We start from the raw sequence: 15,567 nt of genomic DNA, 5'->3' as shown, positions 1-15,567 counted from the left end.
ACTTCAGTATCTTGGTTTAGAAAAATTCAGAAAGTTCAGGGGGGGGAAATTGCCCCCCCCCCATATGATCGCAGGAAAGGAGTTTTCCAATATTATCTGTCTGTAACAGCACGTGATCATTTGAAGCATTCCTCCGGCCTTAAGGTCACAGCTGCTAGAGATGGGAAAGGTGCAGAGATGCGTGGCTGGATCAGACTTGAGAGAAAGACGGAGGCCGTAGTGGTCCCTAGTTGTTCTCTCTATCCGCCAAGACAGATGAAGACATCTGGGCAAAGGAGTGTTGTGTAGCCTTGGTTACATATAATAACAATCAATGAGGATTCTCAATAGAAGGAAATGCGGAACAGTATCAGGAAACTAGGACGCCCTGAGCCCGAGGTCTGAATACCGGCAAGGAGACACAACAACAAAGATAAGTTTGCATGAACGTTTATTGAACACATTACTTAGAGTTCAAAAGTGCTGTACAAAATTTTCCCAAAAACGATTAACTAAAATATTAAAGGTTGCACAAAAAATAATCTCTTTAAGTCTCTGAGCTCAGTCTTTTTTTTTCCTTTAAGTGTAAGTCAGTGGATTGATTGTTGGGGCCCAATTCGTGTGTGTATTTATCAGTCATACCGCACCAGGAAAGATATTTATGATTTCTCTCAAGATCCTGTAGGTTGGCTCGCCATCCAGTTAACTGGAGTCTCTATTCTTCAGTGGGTGTTCCTGGCACTGGACTTGCCTCCAAATCCAGCATTTACCAAAACCCCTATAGACAGGTCACACATTCATATAAAGATACACCCACACACAATTATCACGGCAGGTTATACCTAACGTATAACACTTTGCTTAAAACGTCACTAAATATTATTAAAACCTCTGATTCAAATCTCATTTTCATCTAGCTCTGCTGCACAACAAAATTATAAATCCTGAATCTCAATTCCAATGGTAAATTAATCGAAATACTCCTAACTTTCAAAATTAACAGCATTCATGCCCAAAATTTACCTTGGTTTAAGGTTTAAGATCATATTTATTGAACAACAGTTTGAATAAAAAAATAATGTAAATCATTTTCTTTGTTTACGTAAACCACAAAATAAATGTATCCTGTACTGACTATACGGTGAGCCGCCGCAGCTCTATGAGAAAGCAAGAAAAAACTTCACAGCAAGAGTCACAGTCATAAAAATTAATAAACATGCAACATAAATTGCATTTGATTTATCCTAAGCTTGTGGAAACATTGGACCTTGACAAATTAACATACACATTTTCCGGGAAACAAAATTGAGTTTTGTTTAACCATGTTTTCCCTACAGATCACGTGTTAACTCATTAGGAAAGTCTGTGGCATTTTACACTGCAAACATTAGCATAGCGGCTAGCGAACATTTTCGCTCCTCTCTCTTAGACAGATTATGCCTATATCAACTGCTAGTATTTCTTCTTTACTCACCACTGAACAATTCGAATCTACGCACCCTTCGTCAGGACAGCAAGGTGATTTTAAACAGTTTTGTACAATTTCAGCCTACTTTCATCATTCATGACTTCATCCTCCTCCCCTGCGTCTTTGTGTCTGCTGGACAGGCTCATTACTCTTTTCTGTACAGAGGTAACCACAAGGGAGTAATAAGTCCCTACGTAGGGTTCTGAGTGGACCATCCTTGTTTTCGGGTCTGTTGGTATAGACTGGGAGGGTTCCGGTTCTTTTCTGAAATCTTGTGTTTTCCTCTAATGCGAACATTGCTGACCAGTACTCAGTCACCAGCTTGCAACTCCTAGGCAGTTACACATCGGTCAAACTGGTTTTATTCTTTTCTGCTATCTTGGCACCGTTACCAGTGGCTATCTTGTAGCTCTGTTCCAGGTGGGACTTAGGATTTTGCATGTATCACGGGTGTGATGGGTGATGCTTCCCCTTCACAGACAACCCGAATGCCAGGTTGACCGGCAGGTGAGGCTGACGCCCAAACATTAACTCATAAGGCATGAACCCGGTCAATTCATTCCTGGTGCAATTGTAGGCGTGGACCAGAGGCTTCACAAAATCACGCCAGTGAGATTTCTCTTGGTCTTGAAGAGTGCCTAACATGTCCAGTAAGGTGCGATTGAAGCACTCCACAGGTTTGCCCTTGGGATGGTGTGAGGTAGTCCTCACCTAATGTATGCTAGCCACCGGACAGAGCTCCTTGATTGTGTGATATTCAAAATCTGGTCCCTGATCGCTGTGTAACTTTTCCAGGAACCCATAATGCACAATAAAGGTGTGCCATAGTAATCTTGGAACTGTATGGGCCTTCACTTGGTAAAGTGATCTGTGATCACAAGGATGTATTTGGTCCCATTTTTGTCCGGTTCAAGTGAGAGGAAGTCCAAACAGATGAGTTCAAGAGGCCTTGTGGTGCTTATGTTGACCAAGGGTGTAGCTTTTTCAGGTTATAACTTTTTTCAGGTAATGACCGCACATACCTGCCACAGGTCTTTACTTTCCACTCTACATCCAGAGCCATCCCTGGCCAGGAAAACCTAGCCCTCACAAATTTTAATGTACGCTCAATCCTCATGTGACCCATATAGTCATGCAGGCTGGTCAGGAAATTCTCCTGGAGCTTGGCTGGTAAGGAATGTTCAAGACCCTACTTGACGCTTCCTGTACAAGACGATATTTAGGAGTTCCAAGAGACCTAGTTCTCGAAGCAGGAGTGGGAGGTCTGGAAGCTCCTCTCTTAATGTAGGTGGAGGCCTCACCCCTTGCTCAATCTGGAGAATGACATGCCTCGGACATTGGTCAGCTCTTTGTTTACTCATCAACTCTGCCTCAGTTGGATGAGGGACAACTGGCAATCCCCTGAGCTTATCCTCTTGTCCATAGCTGTAAGGCACAGCGTCAGCTGACAGAGCGAGAGCTTCACCAAGGGCAACACCACTGGCATAGCTCTGGTCGACATGGCTGAAACTATAGACAAGCTGCCTTTCACAAATAGCACGCATGACAGCTTGGTCTGCTTCATCGATGTTCTCACGCTCAGAAAGATGACCTTGGGTTAACTGATATATGCGTTCTCGCTCTTTTTGAGATTTTGGGTCATCAACAAGCGCTCGTTGAGGCCTGCAGGACAGTCCATCTGCGTCTGCATTTTGTTTCCCAGGGTGATACAGGGGTTTAAATGTGAAGGTGGACAAAGCTGCAAGCCAATGTAGCTGATGACATCACGTTTTACGGAAGTTAACATGAACTGATTAAACCTTCTTTCCCCTCGGGGATGAATAAAGTATTCTCATTATGATTCTGATTCTTACCTGGATTACTGAGCATACATAAAGGACGACACTTTAGTTACAGACCCTAGATTAGCCAGCAGGGAACGCTGGGAGTGTACACCTATTGGCTAGGTTGTGCAACAACAGGTCACTTAATTAGCTCATCCCAGTGTCAATCAGAAATGGTAAATAAAAATCAGTACTAACCCTGTCTATGTTGGTAAAAGTGTGTTTTTATGTGTGTTTCTATGGCTTTTCTAGCACAGGCTGCACTTGGATTAGGGGAGATCATATGGTTGGCTGACGAAGTTGAAGAATAAGGGGAAAATTGCGACAGAAGTATTTTATGCAATTAAACAGCTCACAGACAATAGGACAACAGTATAGACAGCATGGAAAAGGGCAATTAAAAAGTTAACAGCACAGACAGACGGTAGAGCATCTGAGTAAGAAGTATGGACAGAAACTGGAGGAGAAATGCTGAAAAATGGGTAAGAAGAGCATGACAGCATTATTCGTTTTAATCTTGTCTGACAAATCTTTTCATACATTTTCTTTGTCTCTAAATTCTGCAGTTTGTTTTGCATATCCTTCATGCACGTTATAGATTTTTAAGCAGTATATTTTTTACTTGTTTTGGTTTTGTTATTAGCACCCGCCATTTTTTATGTTCTTATTTATATCGTCGTCTTTACTCTGTTCTATTATTTGCTGGGGGAATGACCCAATTTCCCCCACAGAGATAATTAATGTCTCATCTGATCTAATCCAATCTAATGAAAAGTAGAGAGTTAAGCACAGGAAGTTAGATAATTAGATTCTTGATACGGCTCCTCGTAGGAAATAAAGACAGCCACTTCAAAGTAGCATCATCCTCTCCTTATGGAAAAGTTGATGACAGTGGCGAGGGAGATCAGTTCAGCAGAGGTTTAGTGAAATCCTAGTGATTATATCCCTGCTATATGAGGTTTATTTCTCATTTAATCTGTAGGACCAAATAGATTATTATATGTTGTTATCACTAAAACAACTAACTTGGTCATGAATGTTGGCGAAGTGAAGAGGGCAGCTGGCCAGACTGGAAAAGTACCTAGAAAACATGGCTGCTGACTGCTTATGAAAGTTGTGAGAGTTTATTGTGCGTTTCTGAGGTATTGTAGTAGGTGATAAAGAAGCATCAAAGGTAATACATTTATGGTCAGAAACAAAACCGGTGTTATTCGGGGAATTAAGAGACATGTTCACGGTGAAAACTAAATCAAGGGTGTGCCCACGGTTATGTGTGGGGCCAGTGACATGCTGCACAGGGTTAAAAGATTTAGAAACGGTTAAAATATCCATGACAAATGAGTTAAAAGGATTATCAATATTAATGTTAAAATCACCAACTATAATGGCCCTATCAGATTTAAGAACAAGAGAGGACAATACCTCAGAGAATTCATTGAGAAAACCTGTAGATGAATTGGGGAGGTCGGTAAAGGATTATACAGCAAATTGTGTTATCACACCCAATTTTAAAAGTTAAGATTTCAAAAGTTAAAAGAACCAAAAGTAAAAGGAACACGAGTATAATGATTCTTAAAGGCAGCTGCTATACACCCACCACGGCCTGTTAACCTGGGTGTACTCTGAAAACTATAGCTGGGTGGGCAGAGCTCCACTAGAGGGGAGCACTCCCCAGGTTTAGGCCAGGTCTCAGGAAGAAACAGGAAGTCAAGGCTGAGGGACGTAATTAAATCGTCGAGAATGAAAGATTTATTTGAAGTGGAGGGGACAAAAGAGAGAAACAACTGGAATAAGGGGTATAGTTTGACTGGAATCACTACAGCAGACTGTAATCAAATGGCCTACTCCTAGCACAAAATGGCTTACTCCTAACAGGAATATTGTAAGAGCCATGAGAGAGAACTCACCTTGAGAAGAACCGGATTACACAGGGCAACAGGTGATAACCAACTGGAGACATATTTCGTGTAACAAAGGTTTTTTGTTTTTTCATCTCCACTTATGGAACTAACTGGAGGGACTGTGTGGAGTGTAAATAGTCGTTCATGAATGCAGGACCGCGTGGCGTAATGGAAATTGGCTGCTAATATGCAGCCGCCCAGCTTGTTAGGGACGGATATCATCTCTTTTAAAAAAGGAAAAACGTGTTCCCAAAACAAATCAAAATTCTCAATAAAGCCCAAAGCATGAGCTCTGCAGGTGGGCTGGAGCCAAGTGTGGAGGCTGAGGAGTCTGCTGAAGAGCCCAACTTCACGGGCCGCTGTGGGAATAGGACCGGAAATAAAAACAGATTTTCCAGAAGAATGTAAAAAGCTTGTTAAAATCCCTCTTCTTTTTTTTTTTTCTTAGTTCAGACCGCTGACAAGCTGCATCGTTTGTCCCCACATGCACTATCACTCGGTTGGTAGAGGATGGGGGCGAGTTAAGCAGCTCCGGGAGCTGCTTTCCCAACCCAACTGATAGCACCTTGTAGTAAATTTTCAGTTGACTCTGTTATACCTGTAAGTGTTTTTGCACACTGTTTACATCAGCGAGTAATCAATTTGAAATAGTTCCTCAGTGTCCAGATCTTAAGCTAATTGTCACTGTGATCTTTTTTATTCACCCATCCAACTCTTTGCAAGAGTTTTGCACCACCTATGCGACTTAGTGATATTTCACTGAGAGCAAAATTCAGTTGCATTTGTATGATTGGCAATAAATAAGATGGACTTTTATGTTTTCACTTCAGTGTGGGAAGACTAACTGCAGCAGATGCATTTGTGAGCACTTTCTCGTGTCCTTGCAGTTTCACAGTCGGGGCATTGAGATCTTCTGTTATATAAGATAACCACTTCCCATCCTCATGCCCCTGCCCTTCAGCCGTTTCCCCGTAGGCTTGGCATAAAACCAGCCATTTCCTCATAGCCTGCATCTCAACAAATTGACCGAGCAATTTTCCCTCGTGAAATTAATACGGGTGAAATTATTTTTGATGATTTTAATGGCACTTCCTGTCTTAGTGCATAGATGTGTCTGTTCAGTAAGAGGCCTGTTTATGACAGAGTTTGGGACAGTGGAGAGCTCGTCTTTTTAGCTCGTAAAATGCGTGCATGTCATGGATTTACTTGTGACTGTATCTCGGACAGGAAGTGTCCTTTTGTGACATTATCACCAGCTTTATAACAGCCATCCATCCATCCATCCATTAGCTGAACCACTTATCCTGCACTCAGGGTCGCGGGGATGCTGGAGCCTATTCCAACAGTCATTGGGCGGCAGGCGGGGACACATCCTGGACAGGCCGCCAGGCCATCACAGGGCCCGACACACACACACACAAACATTCATTCCCTAGGGACAATTTAGTACGGCCAATTCACCAGACCTGTCTTTGGACTGTGGGAGGAAACCGGAGCCCCTGCAGGAAACCCACACAAACACGGGGAGAACATGCAAATTGCACACAGAGGACGACCCAGGATGACCCACCAAGGCTGGACTACCCAGGGCTCGAACCCAAGACCTTCTTGCTGTGAGGCGACCGCGCTAACCACTGTGCCACTGTGCTGCCCTTTGCTTTATAACATGATACTATAATAATGATCTATAGAAACCACTTATTATGGATTTTACTTTGCAGAAACTGCAAATTCTGCAAAGTTGGGAACCCTGTGAAATTTGAGCGCACAGTGACCGAGAAATGTGCCAAGGGCTGCAAGGAAATGTTCTCCATAGAAAACAGATTGAAGTACCCTTAGTCTCTGTTTGGTAAATCATTCATTGCACATATACAGTAACAATAATAGGACTGAATTTGTTGTAAATGAAAGATGAGCTGGAACAACAAATGAGATGGATTTGTTTATTTGTCAGTTGGAAACGGCAAAGACCGATGGCCTATCAAGAACTGTCTAAATGGTTAATTGAGGTGCGATCTCAAATTTTTGGCTTCCAAGTTCATCAGCTGCATTGTCTTTGATGGAAAACATGGTTCCATCATGGGTGCTTTATTTGAAAGCTAGCTCCTTAACAATTTCTAAATAAGTTATTAATTTGATTCTCATGTCCAGAAAAAATAGGGCAGTGGCGCAGTGATTAGCATGGTCACCTCACAGCAAGAAGGTCCTTGGTTCGAGCCCCGGCGTAGTCCAACCTTGGGAGCACACCCTTGTGTATGTTGGCCCTGTGATGGCCTGGCGGCCTGTCCAGGGTGTCTCCCCGCCTGCCGCCCAATGACTGCTGGGATAGGCTCCAGCATTCCTCGCAACCCTGAGAGCAGGATAAGCGGTTTGGATAATGGATGGATGGATGTCCAGAAAAATCAGGTCAAATCATCTATATTCCCATAAGACATACACATACATTATAATTTAAAAGAGGTAAGAACTGCTTCTACAAGAATGTGTTTACACAAAAACATATTATGTAGTTTCATCTGTAAATCTTCAAAATCAGATCCAAGTGAGTATCCAGTGTAGTGCTGGATGTAGAATGCTTGCAGTGTATTTTCTAGTAAGGGACCAGTCTAGTACTGAATGTGGAAGTGTTTGTAATGCAGGCAAGGGTCCTGATAGCATTTTCTACTGTAGCTGATAGGAAGTCAACAGTGTCAATGGAGATGCCATGTTTGGTCCCAGTGGAGCTGCAACATTAGCTACTCTGAACCAGATGGGATTTGAGACTCACTCCTTCTCCTGGCGAAGGACTCTAGAGAATGAAAGTGTTAGTGTGTGTCTGTGTGTAAGTCTCCAAACATCTCTCATACCCCATCTCATCTGAGAACTTATACCCCGCCTCTTATTCAATGCTGGACTGTGTTTCTCACCCCGCTCCCCCTCGATTAAATTGCTGAGGTCCAGACCGAGGCATCTTTCACTTCATGTGTCATTCAAAATTGCTTCAGTTATCCCCCATCGAACTGCAGCCTCGGTTCTGTCAGAGAGTCAGGCTTAATATATCTCATATCTGTCTGTCTGTCTGTCTTGGTTCCTCTATTTTCTGTCCTCTCTCAGTATATAGAAGTAGTATTTGTTCTTTCAGGTGTTATTGACACTTTTTGTATGAAAGAACCATTCATTTGCAATGAGAGATTACAAGAAACTGTCCCCCCTTTTTTTGTGTGTTCATCCTAGCTTTGTTCTATAGCTTGAATGTTCATTTCCTCCTCATTGCTCCTTCCTTTCCTCCATCTTTTCTTTGGCCCATTACACTTACACGTAAACAGTTAAAGGTCAATTTCTGTGACAAAATGGCCAGAGAACAGTAAGAACAGTACCGACACTGCCAGGGTCAAAGGTCCCATTTCCTGTGTAGCTGATTGGGTATAGCAAATGGCTCTTAAATTAAGCTAAGTACAGAACCCAGAAATCTGGAGGTTTTCACCGTAGACACCGTGCTGTTGATTATGGGGGGGGGGGCAGTGTTGAGGGGCTCCTCCTGAAGTCCACTGTCATCTCCACTGTTTTGAGTGTGTTCTGCTCCAGGTTGTTATGGCCGCACCAGATAAGGTCAGTGATGGTTGTGTCGTCTGCAAACTTCAGGATTTTAACAGATGGGTCACCTGAGGTGCAGTCATTTGTGTAGAGGGAGAGCACACATCCCTGGGGGGCACCAGTGCTGGATGTGATTTTCCCCGGCCTCACCAGCTGCCTCCTGTCTGTCAGGAAGTTTTCAATCCACTGGCAGATGGGGGCTGGTGTAGTGAGCTGGGTGAGTTTGGAGTGGAGGATATCTGGGGCGATGGTGTTGAACGCCGAGCTGAAGTCCACAAACAGAACCCTTGAGTAGGTCCCTCGGGAGTAGAGGTTTGGGAAGCACAGTTTCCGTTAGCCGGTAAATAACGGATTTTGACTGGTAACATTTATGAAAAACCGGAAAAATAAAAACTTGCCGGTCAAAATGTGCGGTCAGCATGCACATAAAAAACGTAGCCTAGATATAACGTTGGCTATCCCTCACCTTGACATTTCTGTTTTGACAGCGAAACAGCCCATTAACAGCCTGCAGTGCTCTTTTCCGCCATAGGGGTCCGCTCTTTAATTGCGCGATACTACCACCTTATTCTTGGCCAAATAATGGGCGTCGCCATGACACCGCTGTCCACTGCAAAGTGCTTACATGTGAGTTCAGCGAGCTATACCCCGACTGGGCTACACTGGCTAAAATTGCCTGCGTCTTGCCCGTGTTGAGCATGCCAGCAGAGACTCTCTGCAGAACAGAATTAAGGCGGTGTAACGAAATCGGCTGGACCAGGAGAGAGTGATGCAGCTTATCCCCGTTGCAAGCTGCAAAGACACTCTGGACACCTTTGATTTTAAGTCAGCAGCAGAGGAGTTTGCCGCAATAAAAAAACGGAGAAAATAAAAATGTCTGCTAGCCATATCATGTATAGCCCGGCTCAATTTTACGAGTGCTCTGTTGGTTATGAGTGTTTCGCTATTGTTTGTTTTGCACAATCGTTACAGTTCGTTTTGTTTAATATGTATTGTTCATTAAATAATCCCCGTGTTACCTCCAGCTTGGTCAGGCATCCCTACAGACACAGTTGGCCGTGTCTGCGGGTGGGAAGCCGGATGTGGGTATGTGTCCTGGTCACTGTGCTAGCGCCTCCTCTGGTCGGTCGGGGCGCCTGTTAAGGGGGGAGGGGCAACTGGGGGGAATAGTGTGATCCTCCCATGAGCTCCGTCCCCCTGGCGAATCTCCTCACTGTCAGGTGAAAAGAAGCAACCGGCGACTCCACATGTATGGGAGGAGGCATGTGGTAGTCTGCAGCCCTCCCCGGATCGGCAGAGGGTGTGGAGCAGCGACCGGGACGGCTCGGAAGAGTGGGGTAATTGGCTGGATACAATTGGAGAGAAAAGGGGGGGGGGCTGGGACAAACAAAAAGAATATCTCGCATCCAGTGCGAGTGAGATGGAGGTACTCATGATTTCCAATTCATCAGTATAAACCTTTGTGCAAGTAAGGTGGTAAAAGTGATTACATTCTTTTTAGATGAGGAGAGGCGAGGAGGGCAACACACCAAATAGTGCACTAAGAACATTAGGATCAAGTTCACATCGATTATGACTGACAAAGTGTTTAAGAGTTCTGTGCAGTAATTACATAATGACGGGCAGGGCCAGAACGTGTATAAGATTAACCAGTGTGTGATGACGCCTGTCACTGGCAGGAGATAAATCATCATATATTTGACAGTCAAGGGTTGGTGTAAAGGGTACAGTGTATGAACTTACACCGCATGAAGCCATGTTTTGCAAAAATGGAAGAGCTCTGTACCCATTTCAGCATCTCATCCAAAAGTTAATTTAGACGAGCCTTTGTGGAGTTCAGTGATTCTAACCGAAGAAGGTGAATTTGAGCGTAAATGACCGAAATTGCACCTTTCAAAGACAAGCGTGGGTCCATGAAACTATCTCAGGGTGAGTCACTAGATAAAATAGGAAATGCAGTAAATGTATTCCGAACAAAGCGACAGACCTGTAGATATCTGAAAAAGGTGTCTCTCTTGCCCTGGGTGGCAATCAGTGTTGATTGGGCCGGGAAGCCACGGCACCCAACTACCCCTGGTAGACCCGGAGACTCCATCCCTTCTCTCGGACTTCTTCTGCCAGGCGCGAAAACTTCGCGAGCTTGTGATGGTATGCCTCCTCACACCTCTCCCCCCAGGAATGGTGAGCTCGACCATCACCAGCTTTCTTTCCTGTTTTGCCCAGATGATTACGTCCAGAATAGAGTGGTGACTGGGGTGTCAGGAGGGAATTCCAACCATTGGTCCAAGTCCACTTTCATCTCCCATGTGCTGGCCTGCCCCAGGATGGTTTTTTTTTCTCCCTTGGTCTTGATGATCCAACTTCCCAAGGTATGACCAAATTGATGTGGTAGCCTCTGGAGGGAGCCCTCTACTTCCTCCTTGCGTCCTTTAGGATGATTGCCAGCTCTCTGAGGACTTGGGCATGCCTTCATATGAAGCGACCCTGTGAAAGAGCAACATTGCAGGATGTAAAGACGTGTTCCATCGTGCCAGGCTTCTCTCAGCGAGGGCAATTCGGGTTCTCAGTGAGGCCCCAACGATGCAAGTTGGGAAGGGATGGGAGCACGTCACAGACAGATCGTAAAAGGAACTGTATTCTAGCAGGTTCTATCCTCCAAAGCTCGCTCCATGACAAGCTCCTTTCAGACATTTGTGACCTTGTCCAGGTTCCCTGGGCTCCCAACCGCACTGGTTTTGCCTTTTTCTGTTCCTCCTCCACTTTATGTATCTCCTGCTGTGCCAGGTGCCTCCTTTCTATGGTGTTCACTGTGGCCCAGCATGTGGCTTTGTTGTGCCAATTCCCTGCCTTCCTTAGTAGATGTTCCCACAATATTGGCATGCGGTAGTCGGCTCACAGCCTGCTCCACGACCTTGGAGGCCATCTATGTTCCCCCTGTTCTGACCTCGATTTCGGCACCCCTGATTTTCAGATCTCTGGAGTGCTGGGGTGTTATGACCAACCTGGATTTTGCTACTTTGAACTCTTCTACCAGCGACGTGGTTGATGTGAATGGATGTGAGCGCAGCTGTTTCCTGTCATTTTATTAATTTTTTTCTATTTGTCTTCTCTTTCCCTTTTTTCACTGCCACTTGCTGTTTTCCTCTCTCTCTCTCTCTCTCTCTCTCTCTCTCTCTCTCTCTCTCTCTCTCTCTCGCTCTCTCTCTCTCTCTCTCTCTCTCTCTCTCTCTCGCTCGCTCTCTCGCTTTCTCTCTCTCAGGATCTGATGGTCAAAGTGCGAGCAATGCTTGCTGCCTCCAAAACCTTCAATCCCCCGACTTCATGAAGACATTTTGGCTTTGTACCAGTCACAAACCAAGGCTGAATTCAAACTGGAGGCGAGGAAACCACCGTTCACCCCTCTCACTTGCTATATTAAACGTTGCCTTCTGGCCAGTCAGCATTCAGTTTGACGTGGATTTTTTTTTTGGGTTTTTTTTGTTTTTGTTTTTTTTTTGGTTTCTTTGTGCATGCTAAATAATCCAGGTAAGAAAATCAAAGAACGTTGACACCTCCGGTCAAATTAGACTGGAGAGGTCACTTACATGAGCAATGAAACCTATCTGTCAATAAACGTTGTGTCCAGATGAACTGATTCCATTTTCTTTGACTTTCTTACCTGGATTATTGAGCATGCATGAAGACATTTTGACTCATTTCGGGGAGGATTGCCTTAAAGTTGTACGTGAGTACTAGCAAACGGCACCTAAGATGACAGACTACAGGAACCACCTGAGATTCAGCCCTCAGATGCAGACAGAGCGGGGTTACACCTAAGAGCCTGCAAATGAAATCTTCGGTCAAGGGCCACTGAGCTAACCAGATCCCCCAGAAGGCACAGAGGCAGCTGTTGAACGAACGAGTGAGACAAAGTAATTTTACCGTTGATGCTTTGAAAGCCAAAGAAGAGGAGATCCAACAGAGACTCACAGATCCAACAGAGACTCACATCACGTCTAGATGAGACCACTTTCCAATGTGATTGAATTCATAGATAAGGCTCATCTAGCTCAACACAAAAAGTCAAAAACCAGGCAGTAAAAGAAATTTGACCTACTTGCCGCATGCCAGAGACATCGGCAGACAACAGACGGCACCCTCAGCGGCAGACGGACATTTTGCTGTCATGCCGAGGGAAGTCCAGCTAGTGGAACTGATCACAGCCACGGAATCAGCGATCCATACTATCTTCACTATCTTCAGACGAAAGTTTCACCTCCTTCAGCAATGCAAAGACGCCGCCGTCCAACATCAGTAGAGACGAGAGGAGAGGAATGCTCTCACGACTCTCAGTAAGGACAATAACATCATCATCCTTCCAGCTGACAAAGACAGATGTGCTGTTGTATTAAATCAGACAGACTATCATGAGAAAATTATGATGCTACTTAGCAACATGAATACTTATGAGCCCCTGAAACGAGATCCAGGCAGTGGTTACAAGAAAAAGGTGTCAGATTGTCTGAAGCTGTTAGAACAGGACAATGGTACTGACAGAATTTTGTACCACAGATTATGCCCAGGGGAAGCTACACCTAGTCTGTATGGGTTACCTAAGATACATATACAGGATGTGCCACTACGATCTATTGCTTGTATGATTAACCCAGTGACCTACAACATGTCTAAGTTTCTGGCATCTGTTCTCAACCCGTTGGTAGGCAGTAATGATCATATTCACAACACTGTGGATTTTGTGGATATGGTGAGGGGCGTCTTTATGGAGGGAGATGAAACAATGGTCTCTTATGATATTAAGTCTCGCTTCAGGTGTGTTGCTGTTGATGAAGCAGTGGAGGTACTCCGCATGAAATTACAAAACGACCCCACCCTTAGCAATAGGACCACCCTTAACACTGACCAAGTGTGTCTGTTCCTAAAGCTGTGTCTTCAGTCCACGTACTTCACATACAGGGGGCAGTACTATAGGCAGAGGCATGGGTGTGCTATGGGTTCCCCAGTCCCACCTGTAATGGCCAACTTGTATATGGTAGAAGTGGAAAAGAGGCTCTGGTGTCCTATCAAGGGACACCACCTATCCATTGGTTCAGATGTGTGGACGACACCTGGGTTAAAATTAAATCTCAGAATGTACCACATTTCACCAACCACATTAACTCTGTGGACACCCACATCAAGTTCACCAGGGAGGATGTGAAAAATGACAGGTTAGCCTTCTTAGACTGTGAAATTGCAATTGGTGATGGGGGACATTTGATTGTAGATGTTTACCGCACACCAACACATACTGATCAATACTTAAGGTTTGACTCTCATCATCCACTGGAGCACAAACTAGGAGTCATCAGGACGCTGTACCACCGAGCTGACAACGTCCCCACCGACACAGCGGCCGGGGAAGAAGGGGAGGCATCCCACATTAAACAGGCCCCGGTTAAGTGTAGTTATCCTAACTGGACATTTGTCAAAGCCAGGAAGACGCCCAAGCAGTGTACCAGCCGATCATAGAGAGGAGAAAGACAACAGCTGCCCAAGTGTAAACCAGTGGTGATTCTGTATGTGGTGGGAGTGTCAGAACAGTTGAGACAGGTATTTTCCAAACACCGCGTCTCAGTCGCTTTCAAACCCAAAAACCCTGCCCCAGAAATTGGTCCACCCCAATTGGTCGGTCGGGGCACCTGTTCAGGGGGGAGGGGGAACTGGGGGGGGGAATAACGTGATCCTCCCACACGCTACGTCCCCCTGGTGAAACGCCTCGCCGTCAGGTGGAAAGAAGCGGCTGGCGACTCCACGTGTATCGGAGGAGACGTGGTAGTCTGCAGCCCTCCCCGGATCAGCAGAAGGGGTGGAGCAGCAACCGGGGCAGCTCGGAAGAGCGGGGTAATTGGGCCGGATACAATTGGGGAGAAAAATAAATACACATTGTGTCCAAATGAACTGATTCAACTTGCTGTGTTTTCCGGTACCTGGACAATTATTCAGGTACGGGACCTGAACCGAGGCTGGGGGGAGGGGGGGGGGGCTGAGAATACATCTGTCGCCATCTTACAATGCAACCACTCCCCAATCCTCTGTGAACAGTACACATCGCCATTTAAACTCAAGTTAATGGTCACGGCAATTTGCATATGAAACCGTTCCTTGCCAGAGGGCCGGCTCTCTCCTTCTGTGAAGGGTTGTGTTGTTCTGCTCGTTGTTTCTTTCTCTTCCCACATCCCTATCTTCCACCCATCTCCGCTCCTTTCCTCCTCTCTCCCCTCTCCCCGTCTGCCTCTCTCTCTGTCGCGGCACCAGATTTAAATTGTTTTATTCAGCCTTCGGTGGCCTTCTCTGGCTGTTCTATGTTTGTACAGAACTTTCATTTTATCAATAAAGTCTGAATTATGTTCTGCCAGTGGCCTTTGTTGTTGTGGTGTTTTTGTCTTTCTGATGAGATTTGTAACGGTTACTAATCAACCCAAACGATCATTTACTGTAGTTTATTTCATGACGAGTCTGTTGGACATTGGCACTTGACAAGTCTGTCGGTCATTGGCGCTTGAGTATGTTGTCACGAGATGGGGTTGGAAGCAAATTGCCATGTCTCTTTACCTTCAGTGACCGAGGCCTTCTGGGAGTGTTGAAAATCTAGCACGAACCGCATACTGTACCCCTTTACCCCCCCGCTGTCTTCAAACTGTAGTGCAGGACTGACAACCGTACACGTTCCAAAGGAAGGGAATCAAAACAAAGCAGAGCCCAACTCCACCCACCTCCCCCCTCCCATCTCCAGACACCACTGTGAACACAAACCATCAATACACCAGCGACTGGAAAAGGTAGA

At 45.2% G+C, this 15,567-nt stretch overlaps 1 protein-coding gene across 3 annotated transcripts in view; it reads left to right on the top strand.

The window, feature by feature from the left end:
- The window catches only part of sfswap (splicing factor SWAP), a 135,139-nt gene extending 120,015 nt beyond the window's left edge, over nucleotides 1-15,124 (top strand). For all 3 annotated transcript variants that reach the window (XM_056290568.1, XM_056290569.1, XM_056290566.1), the window contains one exon: nucleotides 12,004-15,124. In XM_056290568.1, the coding sequence (XP_056146543.1) occupies nucleotides 12,004-12,069 (66 nt within the window). In that variant the 3' untranslated portion in view covers nucleotides 12,070-15,124. The remainder of the gene's footprint in view (nucleotides 1-12,003) is intronic.
- The last annotated feature ends 443 nt before the right edge of the window (nucleotides 15,125-15,567 follow it).

This window comes from Lampris incognitus, chromosome 12, assembly GCF_029633865.1.
Source record: "Lampris incognitus isolate fLamInc1 chromosome 12, fLamInc1.hap2, whole genome shotgun sequence".
NCBI lineage: Eukaryota > Metazoa > Chordata > Actinopteri > Lampriformes > Lampridae > Lampris > Lampris incognitus.
The sequence above is the reverse complement of the archived record's forward strand: the minus strand, read 5'-3'. Positions and strand labels throughout refer to the sequence as shown.